This window comes from Dysidea avara, chromosome 2, assembly GCF_963678975.1.
Source record: "Dysidea avara chromosome 2, odDysAvar1.4, whole genome shotgun sequence".
NCBI lineage: Eukaryota > Metazoa > Porifera > Demospongiae > Dictyoceratida > Dysideidae > Dysidea > Dysidea avara.
In genome coordinates this window covers 356,214-373,391 of record NC_089273.1, presented here as the reverse complement: position 1 = coordinate 373,391, position 17,178 = coordinate 356,214, and the positions used below count along the sequence as shown (strand labels likewise).

The 17,178-nt window shown below is 36.0% G+C and overlaps 1 protein-coding gene across 2 annotated transcripts in view; it reads right to left on the bottom strand.

Annotated features, from left to right (window-relative positions):
- Positions 1-674: 674 nt before the first annotated feature.
- LOC136246410 (TNF receptor-associated factor 5-like) overlaps positions 675-17,178 on the bottom strand; it is a 46,419-nt gene continuing 29,915 nt past the window's right edge. Inside the window, exons 2-4 of one of the 2 annotated variants that reach the window (XM_066037798.1) lie at positions 7,913-8,035; positions 7,394-7,469; positions 675-1,679 (exon numbers count right to left, since the gene is read on the bottom strand). In XM_066037798.1, the coding sequence (XP_065893870.1) occupies positions 856-1,679; positions 7,394-7,469; positions 7,913-7,954 (942 nt within the window). In that variant the 5' untranslated portion in view covers positions 7,955-8,035 and the 3' untranslated portion in view covers positions 675-855. Of the gene's footprint in view, positions 1,680-7,393; positions 7,470-7,912; positions 8,049-17,178 lie in introns of those variants that run through there. The other variant, XM_066037799.1, reaches the window with a different exon arrangement.

Below are 17,178 nucleotides of genomic sequence, written 5' to 3'. Positions count from 1 at the left end.
GACTGTGTTTGGGAAAACCAGTCTTAACTATATAATTGCCAATTGAGAAATGCTAGCTGGTTTTAACTGCTGTTTAGGTTGTAGCTCGCCTTTGGTTAAAGCTATAATAATGTATGTGTACACATGTACATGCAGTCATTAGTTCACACCAATTCTTTGCCTTCCAGTACATACACTGTATACAAGTACCCAATGCAACATGAACAGCTATTAAAATTCCCACTATTAATGGTAGATTTTAACTCAAGGTTAATTGACTGAAGGCAGATGAAGGAGAGAGAAAGAGGGTTTTATAAAATGAAAGAGAAATGCATAAATTAGGCTATAACTGGTTATGTAAAATGAATGGAAATTTACATCACAGGCCTTTATTCAACACCATACATTAGTACCTGTACTGCATATGTGTGACTAATTATGAGAAAATTGAGTTATTATCCATGACTGCAGGTTTGATTTTTTCACCATAAACTCAAAGCTACATGAATATACACTACCAAAATTAATTTCACCGTAAAATCTGCTTTTCCAAAGCTAAGCAATACAAGCATTCTAGGGCCTTATATTAATGGAGCTGTGGCCAACTTGCATGGGTGAGGCTGTATTCGGATTGTTTGTTTCCAGTGCAGACCTTAGCTTATTAGCACTAAAGTTCAATTAAATAGCTACTCAATTTCTATATTTTTATCAGGAGGCATGCACATAGCTATACATGTTAAACAACATCTCTCACTTAAACAGGATTAGAAAAGTGAAACATGATTGTTTAAAGATAAATGCAAACAAAATCCTATAAAAATAACAAACTAAAGTTTTCACACGTCTCAATGAAGTCAACAACAGTTGCTAAAGTTTTTACTTATTCATTAGTTTTGTCATCATAACTTCTAGTGATGCCACCTTTTTCTCAAGCTGCTTATTAGCATATTCCAGCTGCTTCCTTGCATTTTCCTCACTTATGGCTCTCTTAGCAACTAAATCAAGATGGTGTTGTATGGCAGTAGACATGTGCTGATCAAGCTCTTTGCGTTTCATCTTTTGTTGACATCCAAGCTCTGAATACTTGCATGCAACAACCTGGTCAGGACAAACTTCAAGATGTTGTTTCATTTCTTCTCGAGTAATCATTTTAGGGGCTGAGCATTTATTAGGACAAGGTAAGGGCATCTTAGGGCAACCACTAGTGTGTTTAGCCATATCTTTGTCCTTCACCTTCTTCCAGCAGTGAATACAGGAGACCAAACGCAAACTGCAATCAAATTCAGCATGAAGCCTCATGTTGTTCTTCTCAAGCTGTTTATCACATCCGTGTGGACACATTATTGGCTTTATGTCACAAACTTTGAGGTGATTTAGTAGCTCTGATGGTGCACCCTTCCATTGACACTTATCATCAATGTGATAAGGACAACAGATTTTAAGCTCATTGATAAGCCTCACACTCTTCTTGTCTGGGAAAGTTTCAATTTTCCCTCGACAATGAGGGCAAACTTTGTTATGTACTTTCCCAACACATTCCTTGCAATAGCTTTGACCACAACAAATGGTCATAACTGGATCATCAAGGACATCAAGACAGATCTCACATTCTAAATGACTAGGCAGAGGAGATGTGAACGAGGCTTTAGCAACTTTTTCAGCAACAGGCCATTTACTAGAGTTGGTGACATCTCTATCCACTAGAAAGGAAGATACAAACAGTACCAAAAATGTAGAAAATATAAAATAATTGCATAAAACCAATGTACAGCTGGTTGTTGTGTGCAGAATTACAATTTATTTACTTATGAACATAAATTACAATGTCTATTATGCTAAAAGTTGTAAGTCATTTATGTCACCATCTTTGTTATGCAACACTTCCCTTACTGTTCCACTTCCAAAATTGGATAACATGTAAGTAAAAGCATGAAACAGTCTGATTAATGCCTGAGCAAATGATGAACATACCACTACATAGGCAATTCTAGGTTAAATGCACCCTCCCCCTGATGAAGTAAGCTTTGAAAAATCTTGGAGGAAAGTTACAGTATAGATTAGCATTGTTATTTTTAGCATAATATTTTAGCTGTTTTCAAGCTTTCAAATTGAAAAAAAATCCTGCAGCTGTATTCACCAGACCACCCTATTTTACATTACAGCCATACGACAATAGTCATGCTATGCCCTACTTGGCCCCCTGTGGGTCAGGTCTAGAATCACCACTACCACTACATTACTTTTTTTGGGGTTGGCAGTTAACTAACAGATATTTAGCCAAATGTATATGATTTTGTAGTCTTTTCAATAAACAAATCTGGTTGGTATAGCTACATTCCAAACTATGAATGTATGTACCACAAGGCAAAGCCAAGTGCTACAGTACTACAATTAGTATTGAAGGCAAGAGAATAAGTTTAAAAGTACTTTGAAAACATATGTTTCTATAATTATTATTTATGAACCAGTCAAGTAATGGAGAAGCAGTATGATGGAAGTTTGTCTGAGAAATCTAAAACTTTTGAAGTACTGATATGCATGCACTTCAAGTGTGACACGTATACTGCAAGTGACAGCTATAATTTATTAGAATAAATGGCTGTTCTATATTAGAGTATATCCCAACTACTGGCAGCATGCAGTTATTGGCACAAGCATTCTCAATTATCAGCAGAAGATTATGTATTTTGCTTCAATAATTTATGGCATCTCTTGAACATGTGGTGAACTGAAATTGAGGTAAAACTGTCATGGAGATTGATTATTAGTTGTTTTTATTGGTTGATATAGGCTTGTGCTGTTGTGGGGACACTGGTAATTATATTCATGATTCTTTGCATCATTCTATTTGGAATTTCCTGGAAAAAGCTTGCATTATGCTCCAAAATTTATGCATTATTCTCAAAATTATTTCAATAAATTGAAATAGAAATGTAGAATTGACTGTTCATTTAAAATTCTAAGGTTAATTATTGCACCTAAAAAAGATATTTCATTGTTCTAATATAGTAATATGCAAGAAATAGGATTGATAGAGTATAAAAGTGAATGTTCTATTAGAGTATCTCGATCTGGTGACTGTTCTATTAGAGTATATTGATTGTTCATTCATGAAAGCTTTAATAAGTCTTTCAAAATGCTAGCATAATGCTAGAATAATGATTTCTGGCATTATGCTGAAAATTATTCTGGCATAATTACTGCACCCCTAAGTGAACGCGGTCTTTAGATGCCACAAAGTAAAAACATGTCTAGAAAAGAATGGGGAAGGGGAAACCCATGCTCACACTCTACTTCTGGACCAACCATTCTACCATCAAGATACTCCCTCCAAAATTGAAAGCAATGGACAGATGAAAGCAAGCACTTCGCCATTCATACTGTTAAGGGTAGGCAAACATCCTGGAGAGTGGCAAAACAATTAAATGTCCAAGACAAATGCTGCAAGATAGAATCATTAACCAGGTTGTCCATGGAATGAATCCTGGGTCAAATCCATATTCATAACATGTGGGAAAGTGATTGAACTGGTAAATACTGTACAGTTAAGGCAGGGTAGGACAAGAGCAGACAGTAGGTACAAATGATTGCAACAAATGTAGTGCATGGTAAGCAAAGGTTATCATCAAGCAGAAGAGAATCAAATGGCTGGTGTGGGAAGACAGAGCCATCTGACATTGCATAAAGGTGATCCCATAGTCAAAATAAGAATAGATTGCGTGAACAAGCTAGGAAACAATGATGACTGATTATTTGTGACCGGGCCTGCGAAAATAGGGCATGTGGGAAAAAGATTTTTGCCTACTTTTTCAAACTTCCATCACACATAACTTTTTATACCATTAAGCTATTACAATGCAATTTTCAAGTTTTAGCAAACATTTAATTTGCTTTATGATGCAAGTTACAGAATGCAAATATGTTGTTCCAATACTGAGATATGACCTGTAGTGCGACAGGATGTAGTTTGTGCCCACATGCCCTGTTTTTGCAGGCTGGTATGTGCTGCAGAAGATTAAGCTGATGAATAGCCAGAGTCAGGTTTACAAGGTCAACAAGACTGGAATACTGTTAGACCACAGACCTGTATGGGACAAAGAGAAGTCAGAAGAAGGTACTTAGCAGAACGTATGATAATAGGAGCCAGGTGACTGTCACTGCTTGTGTAAGTGCTACGGGACATGCAATTCCATCATTAATTTTTTTCATAACATTTGATGCAAGGGCCTTATTATGAATGGACCAGGGGAAAATTCCAAGTACACAATGATGATCTCAACAGTACTGGCTGGGTTGACATATAAAATTGCTTGAGAGATGGCTGAATAAGCATCTTCTGAAGCATGCTGTTGGAAGTACACCTTTGCTTTTAGTGCTGTATGGTGAAACACACATTATCTGCCAGAAATGTGGCTCAACTCATGAAAGCCAGTCATTGGATTCTAGTGTCTTCAAGTCATTCAAACAGAATTGGCAGAATATTAGCCACAAGTAGGGACCAGTCTATTTTGCTTTTTTTCCCACCTATTTTTCTTTCCAACAATTTCTTTTATTTTCACCTATTATGCTCCATATTGTGCTCAAGAATTATAAATTTTGCTCGGCAATGATCTTTGTTAATTGAATATTTCCAATTGCTAAGCTACAGTTTCGCCTTAAAGCAACTGTTCTGTTAGAGTATCTTGATCAGCAATTACTTCTAACATGTAAAGCAAGAAGCTAACTAATATTGCTTAACATGTGTGACTGTTTTATTAGGGTATCTCGATTGTCACTTGTTGTTCCTGTAACAATTAGCTATGCATTGTCGATATTTTAGCACGTCTGACTGTTCTATTAGAGTATCTCAATCTTTTGTGCAATTTTTATGACCACTTCACAAAAATTGCACCTATTATGCCAGCATTTTGCTCATTACTTTTACCTGTGAAGTCTCCTATTACAATTCCTGTGTTGTAGCTACCGAATACTTGGTCACATAGCTACTGACTTGACCTGTCATGGACTACAGTCAGTAGCTACGTAGCAGTAGCTACTGTAGACCTAGATGGATTGGTTGCCAAGTAATGCCACAGAATCCCAGTTAGTGCATTTTTCAATTTCATATTTTCTTTATCTAGATAAGTAAAGGATATGGTCAATCGAAGTTTCAACTCTAGAAGCCAAGAAATTTTGAAGTTACAGCGCTACAAAGTGGTAACAGCAAAGAATCGATTTGTATATAGTGACAATAAACTACAGGCACTTAATAAGACAATCATAACATACGGATGCAGTCCTCTACCAAGATGAAACTTGCACCATCGGATTCTCCATGAAAAAGCAAATCCATTGCTGGGTAAGTTTTGTCTTCCAGGCCTTTTCTACAATCAGGAGGATCAGCAAAGGCGAACGAACGTGAGAAAAAGCGATAGTGAACCGCTCGTCCAACGCAAGGCATACTAACACTGATATCTTCCATCTCTGTGGGAGTACTGACATGAAACAAAGATTTTGGAACTCCTCTTGCTTTTGGGATCATGATGCTACCAAGGTTTTTGGTGTTACCACTTTCCTTCATTGTGAAACAAGTGCTTTAGAATTTACAGATTATTTCGATTTTGTAAATATTTCACCCATCACCCATTGGGTTCCAGCGTGCATGCGTTTATTGTATTCTACTGTAAAATTAGCTAGGCTTGCACGAACGTATGGGACCAGTCACAAATGTTTATGTAATTTAAGTGTTGTATATGAAGTTACTAAACTCAGTAGTGAGTGTTCTCATGTGTGGCAAGTTTCTCACGATGCTAGTGCAGATCCACGCGATGTTCCCAAGGTATTGTACAGCACATTGCAAAAGAATGATCCCGCGAGAAGACACGAGCATTACTCGCATGTGTATACTTGTGGCGTTACCTGTGAGCTGTACTGTAATAGTAGGGATTAAAGTGTGTCTCATTTTAGCAAGTAGTCGTCTAATCTTGTTTCCTTATTTTTACTGCTGGATCATTTCTCATCAGTTTCAGCTGTAACATTTTTGAGCTTGTTTCCTTACTTTTTGTAGCCTGTGTTATATATTATACCAATCCTTAAAATTATTAATTTTTAAAATAGCTAGTATGCAACTTTTATCCAGTGAACATTTTACACAGGTATCATTTCGTTAGTATGTATGTTTGTAAACTGATGCGAGTCATATAGGAGTAACACTGCTTGAAGGTTCTTAGTTTACTAATTTGTTAAGATGCCTTACTGTAGTTATACTGATAGTAAAGTGTCAGTAAACTTAAGTATATGGAACATAATTATTTTACTAAGTTTTAAACTCTCAGTAAAACATCAGTGAATGCGAGTTTACTGAAAAACTACTAAAATAACAAACAATTAACTGTTCCATATACTGGGGATATACCACTGTAGTAAACTAAGATACTTCAAGCAGTGTAATTGTTTGTAGTTATTGTTTGACAATTTAGTAACATTTTCTTGACTCCACATGTATTGAATGGTATTGTATATACATGCGTAGTTTTATGAACTGTTGATTTACATGTACATGTTCAGCTTTGCTAGAATCTGACTTGTTTGTACAATGAGAAAGTGAATTTACAGTATATTTGTTTGAAGCAAAGTATGGGTTTCAAATAAGGAAGGCTGACTTATGGAAACTCCATCAAAGCAAGAGGAGTATGAAATTTGCTTTTGTACACTTTCAACATTAATCAAGTTTAATCACATTATTTTCCAATAGTTTTTTTTTCTGGGCAAGGCACCAATTCATTTGGACTTTTGTGGTATCACGAATTTGATACAAATGATGCAAGTTACATTTTTGTATACACATAACATGTCATTATTAAATGCACTAGAGAAAGTATTGGAATACTATAAACATTAACTCTTTTAGAGCAGTCAGGTAACTAGTTGACATGAGTTGTTAAATGTTGTAAATAAACAGTTCAATGGAGTGAATATTATGGGAAGCATTATTGTCACTTAACCATGAACATAATGTGAAGGTCATCAAATCAATACAGAAAGTGCTAATCATTCAATAACCAATTAACCATGAACATAATGTGAAGGTCGTGAACATTTTGGAAACTGTGGCTAGATATAGATAAAATTGTAGGCTAAATATAGATAAAATTGGAGGCTAAATATAGATAGAATTGGAGGCTAAATAAAGATAGAATTGGAGGCTAATTGTCAAGTAGCTACCTGTATAGTTTATTGTTCCTATTATCTGTTGATATTACTTTCATACTTTGTAGCACTGTGGCTTTTATAAAAGGATTCGTTATCACTTATTTAATTACCTCAGCCTACATTGACTGTATACATAAAGAAATAGAATAGGCAAAGCAGACTTGACAAAACTTGACTTGTGATGCATACCAACAAGTCAGATACTTGCTACTACTATAGATACCTTGTGATTGCATCATCAATTTTGGATGAGATCTTTCATAATCTTGAATCATTTTGTTAATCCTTGGCTGGTAACTCTGTAGATGACAGGAAAAGATTGTATTGTTATTTTTCACACATTAATACACAACTGCACTTTAAAATACATTGGTAGCAGCAGTTAGTGAGGTCAAGAAATGGTGATAATAAATCTAACTGTAATCTCTGGTTTTAATAATCACATTTCTACTATACCTTTTAGGTGCTCATTAATTTTTGTGCCACACCAAACTTATTACCAGTATAAGTCTCACAAATTCTGTTGATGAACCTCTACACTAATATGCCCTTGTATGACTTTAAAAATATGCAACGATGTATTAACTTTTACATATATACGTATCATAGGATATTACGTTAGTTCAACTATACATGATGGAACAACAGGTAGTAACATAGGAACACCACACACATACTACAATCAGTATAATTATGCAGCTAGAGGATGGTACAATAATATAAGGACTATTACTGTTTATACCTGATTAACACTGGAAACATCTTTATTGAACTCTTTGATCATACAGTAGACTATGTCCACCTTGCTGTCATCAACTGCTCTTTCTAGTGGTGTCTTTTTGGTCCAACCACCTTTACCTAGTATCTACATTAGTAAAATGAGAAGGTTATTACAAAACCAAACACATCATAACTAAGAGATAACATTGATTCAGTTACTGATCAAGACACACAGAAGTGTGTTGTGTGGTCATATCAAAGCATGTTGTATAATATCAGAATGGCAACAAATGAAAATTAAAAGTTACTGCCAGTAATAATTTCTGTTAGCAATACTGTGCACTATCTTTGTCCTTTGTTTTTTGTTATTTTTTTGTCCTAAGATCATGAATTGGACTGATTAATTAAACCATGATTGTCTCTAAGGTCTCAGGCTGTGGATGCATGGATTTCGATTTCTCCAATACAAACTGTATACATTTTACAGTGCTTCATATTTTCAAATTTTGCAAGCACTATACATGCTCAAATACCATACACTTTACTGCCATCCAACTCCTTATGAATTGCTCTATCTAATTCTGCCTGAACAAAATTCTTAATCACCATGGTTATGACATAGTGCCACTATTATTTTAATTGGAACACGTACTTTGTGATTGACTCTCCAATAGATTTTGCATTGCATCACAGTGAGTTACTATTTACTACCATTTGTTGTAAATTTGCAACCTGTAAACACTTAGAAATCTTGTAAACACTTTGACATTGATTTAATTTTGATGGCTTATGCATGTGTAATTACAGCTGAACAAAACTGATACTACCTTCAGAACAAGAGTTATGATAAATAATGTTACCTTTATAGGCTGCTGTACATTTATTTAATGCATAATAATATTTTACAGAAAACTTAAAAGTATCGGCTAATTTTACTTATGTTTTGATATATCAAATAGTTAATGTGATAAACAAGCAACAGTAACCATAAGTATTGGATTTTTCATAAGTCATCTATAATTCTACTGTATAGGATCCACTAAATGTGTTGTGCAGCAGAATATTGGTTGTATGACACACACAACAAGACTGTGGATTACTATAGAGTCAACAAACATTGCTATCTATATTATAATAATATCTACTACAATAAAGTACTCCAGGATCTTTACTTGTGATGCATGTAATGTCATTACAATAATTCTTTATTGAAAAACAGCATTTGATGTATTGGTACATAACTTTCATACAGAATTTAGTTAACCAGCAGTTAATCACATCAAAAAATCTCTCAAAGAGATTTAATGATCACAGTAGCAAATGCAATCAGGAAAAATCAACTTACTATTGATTTTTGAGAGTAGTTGTAATAGTATGTGGCTACTACCACTTATTAAAGATAATTCTAATCATGTTGGAGGGTGGGGAAGAAATGATTTCCATAATCAGATGCACAGTACACACACCAGCTGGATGCACCACAAAATGTAACTAGTTCATAGCAATAAACCTTTATTTCATTGTGGCTTACTTATACTAAAAGTGTGATGTCTACAGTTAGGTATGTGTTAAGGCAGTACAGTTTAACATGCACCAGGTGTATAGAATGTCTCGGCTACAGTGAAAATGCTTGGTGTTTACATTCTGCACATTCAGTTTGTTGCCTGCTACAAAAACTATTTCAACAAGTATGCAAGGAATACACACAACCACAGGTCTTTATTAAAGAAATAAAAACTGTTACTGTTACTTATGAGAGACATCTGAATTATTAATTCTAATATTGAAATCCATATTTGTTTATGTACCAGTACTATTGCACTGTATGACAATGTTACGGAAACATTAGAAATTTTACAAGCTGTTAATTAGTAATGGCTTATTGCAATGAAATGTTTAGACAAGGTGCAGTGGCAGATCCAGAGGAAAGGCACAGGAAGCATGTCATAGGCAGCTCCAGGATTTTTGGTGACTGGTTTCTAATGAAGAGCATAGCTAGATTTTTGGTGAAGATCAAAAAGAAAGGTAACTGCCTGCTGGGAATAACTGCCCTCCACTAAATTAACATCACTGATAAAGTACATAAAAAATCTTATTTATAGCTACATAGCTTGCCACACTGCTGCTCTGAATACTGTGACTACTTTGTTAGAATAATTGACTGCTCTATTAGAGTATCTCAATGTGAATGTGAACGGTTTCCGGAAACCTCAGAAACCATCCTGGAGCCACCCCTGCATGTGTCCCTCTCTCTCAAAATAATCTATACACAAGATAGAGATACTCCAATAGAGCAGTCAGTAAAATACTTCAATAGAATAGTCAGACTTACTGTGTGTAACACTATTAAGAATCCTCCACTGAGTATGAACACTGTAACACCAACCCATGGGTACACTGTAATACCAACCCATGGGTACACTTAATGGTGTAACCTACAAGGAACTTTTGCAGCTTAGTCTTTTGCATGTAATACGACAATTTACATTAGGTTCTATAGTGGAACTTGTGACTGACACTGATCCCTACATGCAGCTCTTGATCAATGTAGAACACTTAAAAGTATGATTTATTACTGTGATTTAGATATTGCTACCCTGCATCAAAAATTTCAGTCCTGAAATATGCAAAACACTCAACTATTCTAGGTACAGCTTATAAAGCTACTGTACCTACTACCCTGGTTATGGTACATCCCTCTTGTCAAACCCTGGATCCACCTCTGAGGTGGGTCATCAGCTGAAGTACAAATGTTATTCCTGGATTAGCCCAAATGATAAGCATGACTAATGTAAGGATTAAATTTGTACTTTAGTTTATGATTCCCCTTGTTTAAGTATTTTATTATTGTAGTGATTTCTTCTAGCTTGTAAAATTCTTAAGTATTTGTTATACTGTTTGTATATAGACTTTATTCATCATTAGTAAACTACTATAACACTACATCAATGGATAGAATAGTGCCAGATGTATGAGACTACAATTGTACCATACAACGTACACTTCTATACTAGATACAATATTAATAAGAAATATATACAGTCATTTCATATAGTTTTTGACTATGGTCTGCCCTTTACACTGACCTACACGCTAACAATACATTAAGCTACTCTATAACCAATCTGTTTACTTCAACTGCTGGAGGAGTGATGCAAAAATCATGGACAATATTCATTTTATGATTTTGAAATAGGAGCACAGACAATTGGTGCACTACCATAACTTTCATTATCAGTGAAAAGATATGGAACACAAAGGAGGACAAAGGCAAATCCGTGATGAGTGCATCATACATATTGCTTAATGCCAAAGGGTATCAGTCCGGACGAAGTAATGTCTTACAGTGAAATCTCAAGCCTTGTAAATTTTGTGCTTGCAGTAAACATGGTAATGGTATAGCAAGCATACATTCTTGATGAAAAATGCTACCAACATTTCTCTGCTGCAATTGTAATGCAATGATACTGGATCACACTGGGTGCACAATACCTACAAATGCACTAAATGCATCATCCATTAGTATATCTATTCTTATGGTTACATAGGCTTGGGTCTGCTATGCTTGCCGGATTTGCAAAAGGTACCTTTTTATGCACAAAGTTTGACCCATATTTTGAACTTTAAAACTTCATAATTTTTGTATCACAGCGTATAACTGTCTGAACTTTTCCATGAGTGTAGTTTCAGTAACTTGCTACAGTTTGATAGAAACAGCAGCTTAATCAGTGTAAGGAGACAACTGTTACAACATTTTGTTTACTCACATGTAAAATGTGTAACCACAAATATGACTGAATTTTGGAAAATCACCCAAATGGGCACTTGTGAAATAATTAGAATTTTCATGTTTAGTGGGTTACTAATAAGAACAGGGCACAGTTTTAAACAATTCAAGAATTTTCTTGTAATTTAATGCATTGAGAATGACTTACAACCATTAACAAGTAGATTTGCACTTGTGATTTGATCATTAAATGTGACCCGATATTGGAAAATCAGTGTTAATGTCACATTTGAAATAAACAGAAATCTGCACTTATATGAGTCACCACAAAAGCACTATACACCTAGTAGAATATTTCACAGAATTTCATGTAATTTTGGTGCTCACTACTGATCTAATTACTGTAAAGCTGAGTAGATGTTTGTAACATCTTATTTAATCATAAATATTCCAGTTGTAAAATGTGACATTAAGACTGATTTTCCAAAATCCAGTCACAAATATTTTAGGTATCAAATGCACCCCACCCCTATGGGTGATTTCCAAAATTCAGTCACAAATCTGGTCAGATCTAATGATAACTCCTTCCAGTGCTTCTGAAAAATGTCTCTCTCATATTGTCACTCAGTATCTAACCTACAGTACTATTCCCTCATTCCTCTATATAGGCTACCTTCATGCAGTGAAACACTCTCAAGCAAAGTATTATTTGTGATAAGTCTTGTGAAAATATGGCTTGTGGATGCATAGATTCCTATGTTTTAATTTTTTATGTCATTAAGCTATAGCCACACAATTTTCAATGTCAATTCAGTATTAATTTGGTTATATATAACTCCATTACAGATAATCTGTTCTAGCATTGAGATGTACCCTGTATGTAGGCCTGAGTAAAACGTGCTCAAAATTTTTCCCAAAATTCCTTCAGGAATTTCCCAAAAATTTTCACCTATTATACTTTTCAGGTGTTCCCATTATGCTTGCATTATGCTCCTAGGTTAGCAACATTTGTTATGAACATTTTAATCAGTAAATACTCTATTTCAGTGTTTTACTATAAAGTGACTGTTCTATTAGAGAGAATTGATCTAAGGTGCTATGTACAATGCATTTGAGTGCTCTATTGCAGTTTGCAGTTTTAGCTGACTACTCTATTAGGGAGTATCAATCTAATTTTATTGAATAATTAAGCTCCATAGTTAACCTAATATGCTAGCATTATGGTGGTATAATACTTCAGCCTATTATGCTTTATATTATGCTGGCACATTTGACGCAGGCCAATCTGTATGTGTTCACAGTCCCTATTTTCTCAGACCTGGTCACAATGATTTTCTGATATTTCATCAGAGCCTACATGTCACTGCTGTTTATATTTCGCCATTATTTAAGATTGAACCATTAAATTTAATAGAGCATATAGCACCATAAAATGAGCATTTCGTGAACTCTGTGATACAATAATATTGTTAATACCATCTAATCCAAAACAGCCAAGCTGTAAAAAAAGTGTGCGGCCCTCAGAAAGACTATGGTGAAAAAAGATGTGAAATCCAAGGTGGCGGCCAAGAAATGGCTGTGATGGTAGGTTAATGGTAAAAACTTTAATAATGACAATTCAGGTAAATTTTGTGAAGCGGCACAAAAATTCACCTGAATTGTCGTTATTAAAATTTTTACCATCAACCTACCATCACAGCCATTTCTTGGCCGCCACCTTGGATTTCACATCTTTTTTCACCATAGCCTTTCTGAGGGCTGCACACTTTTTTACAGCTTGGCTGTTTTGGATTAGATTTCATTTCATTTTGTATTTGTATACCCCAAAGCCGGCCTATGGCCAGCTTGGGGACTTTTTTAACCTATGTTTTTTTGTCTTTACTACAGGAAGAAGAAAAGATGAAGTAGATGTACTTTAAATATTTTATCAGTAAATGTACCACTCTGCGTGGGCAGTTCAAAGGCACCGCCAGTGCCATAATTTGTATATTGCACTGCTGCAGACCACAGTGAGTGCATTATAACTTATAACGCACTGGTTGTGGTTTTGTAGACCACAACGAGTGCATTATAAGTTATAATGCACCGACCGCAGTGCAATATACAGATATTGCACTGGCTGTGGTTTTGTGCAGCATAGCACAAGTGCCGGTGGCGAAGACCACTACGACACCTTACCTAATAGGTGAAGGACACTTCACAGATCACTCGAATTCTTTTATAGCCTGACATGTAAAGGTCGATTGTGGGCCATAACGTCACCAATACGTATAATGTTTACAAGCAGCCAATGGCGATCGAAAAAGCCAACACGGGTGGTCACAACTCTAGTCTACATATATATAAACGTACTTATACACCTTACTAGTCTGGTGCCATCTTAGCCCAGATTAAACTGTAGTCCACTTCGACAATGACTTAATAAAACAAATTATATTCTAAATTATACTAACCTTTACGTTCGATTGTGGTAACCAGTTTTGTCATGCCACCAGATTCAAGTTTAGCCAGTGTGAATAGTAAGAATTAGACTAGTATCGTTTAGTAGTTGGGTTTTGTTTACTTAAAACGTGTAATTAGCTACTTTTTTTTCGCTCGAGGGAATCACTATGGCGATTAGTCTGGTGCTTAGTCTATATGGCGATTGAGTGATCACGCTGGCATGTTGAGCACTACATAATGAGAGTCGAACAGCAAATGCAGGTTAATGATATAACCCATAGCGTACTAGCTTTCAATATCTCAGGTGGCTGCAGTACTGCAGGGGGGACGTCATCGCAACGTCCGGCTTGGTTACCCACAATCGATATTAGAAACCTGGCCTTTATAAGTGTTACAGCTGTCTTGTGAGACTCTCCCCACCTATTAGGTGAGTGGTACATAACAGTTATACAACGTGCACTCGTGCTCTATCTGTATAAACGCACTTGCCTTCGGGCCTAACGGCCCTCAGGCTCATGCGTTTATATCAGGCAGAGCACTCGTGGTCATTGTATAACTATATAATGTACAAATTATATATATGTGACCGGATTTGCGAAAAGGGGTCTTCCACACACATCCAATTTACGAACTTTGGCAGTTCATAATGTCAGATAGGAAAATAGTATTGCCTTGAAATTTGGACAGTGATGAGTAACAACATAGGTTAATACATGAACAAACTGTCAGGTTAGTATCTTCTTTGAGCACAAAGGTATGGTCATTCAAGTTCATAGAATTGGATGTGTGTGGAAGACCCTTTTTCGCAAATCCGGTCACATATAATACATATGTGACCGGATTTGCAAAAAAGGGCCTTCCACACATCCAATTTTCCAACTTTGACAATTGATATCTTCAGATTGGAAAGAGCTATTGCCTTGAAATTTGGGCAGTGGTGATTTCTTTGCAGCTGAACTCTCTACATGATGGTTTCTTTGTAGCTGAACTCTCTACAAGGCAATTTCTTCTAGCTGATCTCTCTACAGGGAGATTTGTTTGTAGCCGAACTATCTACAAGGTAACTTCTTCTAGCTGATCTCTCTTCAGGGTGATTTGTTTGTAGCTGAATTCTGTACAGGTGATTTGTTTGCAGCTGAGCTCTTTACGGATTCTTTGTAGCTGAACTCTCTACAAAGTAACTTCTTCTAACTGATCTTTCTACAGGGTGATTTGTTTGTAGCTGAACTCTCTACAAGGTAACTTTTCTAGCTGATGTCTCTACAAGGTGACTAGTTTGTAGCTGAACTCTCTACATGGTAGTTTCTTTGTAACTGAACTTTCTACAAGGTGACTTCTTATAGCTGATCTTTCAATAGGGTGATTTGTTTGTAGTTTCACTCTCTACAAGGTAACTTCTTCTAGCTGATCTCTCTATAGGGAGATTTGTTTGTAGCTGAACTCTCTACAGGTGATCTGAATTCTGTACAGGTGATTTGTTTGCAGCTGAGCTCTTTACAGAATGGTTTCTTTGTAGCTGTACTCTCTCAAAGGTAACTTCTTCTAACTGATCTTTCTACAGGGTGATTTGTTTGTAGCTGAACTATCTACAAGGTAATATCTTCTAGCTGATCTCTCTACAGGGTGATCTGTTTGAAGCTGAATTCTGTACAGGTGATTTGTTTGCAGCTGAGTTCTTTACAGAATGGTTTCTTTGTAGCTGAATTCTCTACAAGGTAATTTCTTATAGCTGATCTCTCTACAGGGAGATTTGTTTGTAGCTGAACTCTCTGCAAGGTAACTTTTCTAGCTGATGTCTCTACAAGGTGGCTAGTTTGTAGCTGAACTCTCTACATGTTGGTTTCTTTGTAACTGAACTTTCTACAAGGTGACTTCTTCTAGCTGATCTTTCAATAGGATGATTTTTTTGTAGCTTCACTCTCTACAAGGTAACTTCTTCTAGCTGATCTATCTACAGGGAGATTTGTTTGTAGCTGAACTCCTTACTGGTGATTTGTTTGAAGCTGAACTTACTAAATGATGGTTTCTTTGTAGCTGAACTCTCTACTTCTTCTAGCTGATCTCTCTACAGGGTGATTTGTCTGTAGCTGAATTCTGTACAGGTGATTTGTTTGCAGCTGAGCTCTTTACAGAATGGTTTCTTTGTAGCTGAACTCTCTAAAAGATAACTTCTTCTAACTGATCTTTCTACAGGGTAATGTGTTTCTGGCAGAATTTTCTACAGGGTGATTTCTTTGCTTTACATGGTGGCTTCTTTGTAGCTGAACTCTCTACAAGGTAATTTCTTCTAGCTGATCTCTCTACAGGGAGATCTGTTTGTAGCTGAACTATCTACAAGGTAACTTCTTCTAACTGATCTTTCTACAGGGCAATTTGCTTGTGGCAGAATTTTATACAAGGTGATTTCTTTGCAGCTGAACTCTCTACATGGTGGTTTCTTTGTAGCTGAACTCTCTACAAAGTAATTTCTTCTAGCTGATCTCTCTACAGGGTGATTTGTTTGTAGCTGAATTCTGTACAGGTGATTTGTTTGCAGCTGAGCTCTTTACAGAATGGTTTCTTTGTAGCTGAACTCTCTACAAGGTAACTTCTTCTAACTGATCTTTGTACAGGGCAATTTGTTCGTGGCAGAATTTTATACAGGGTGATTTCTTTGCAGCTGAACTCTCTACATGGTGGTTTCTTTGTAGCTGACCTCTCTACAAGGTAACTTCTTCTAGCTGATCTCTCTACAGGGAGATTTGTTTGTAGATGAATTCTGTACAGGTGATTTGTTTGCAGCTGAGCTCTTTACAGAATGGTTTCTTTGTAGCTGAACTCTCTAAAAGGTAACTTCTTCTAACTGATCTTTCTACAGGGCAATTTGTTTGTGGCAGAATTTTATACAGGGTGATTTCTTTGCAGCTGAACTCTCTACTTGGTGGTTTCTTTGTAGCTGAACTATGTACAAGGTAATTTCTTCTAGCTGACCTCTCTACAGGGTGATTTGTTTGTAGCTGAAATCTGTACAGGTGATTTGTTTGCAGCTGAGCTCTAAACAGAATGGTTTCTTTGTAGCTGAACCGTCTACAAGGTAACTTCTTCTAGCTGATGTCTCTACAAGGTGACTAGTTTGTAGC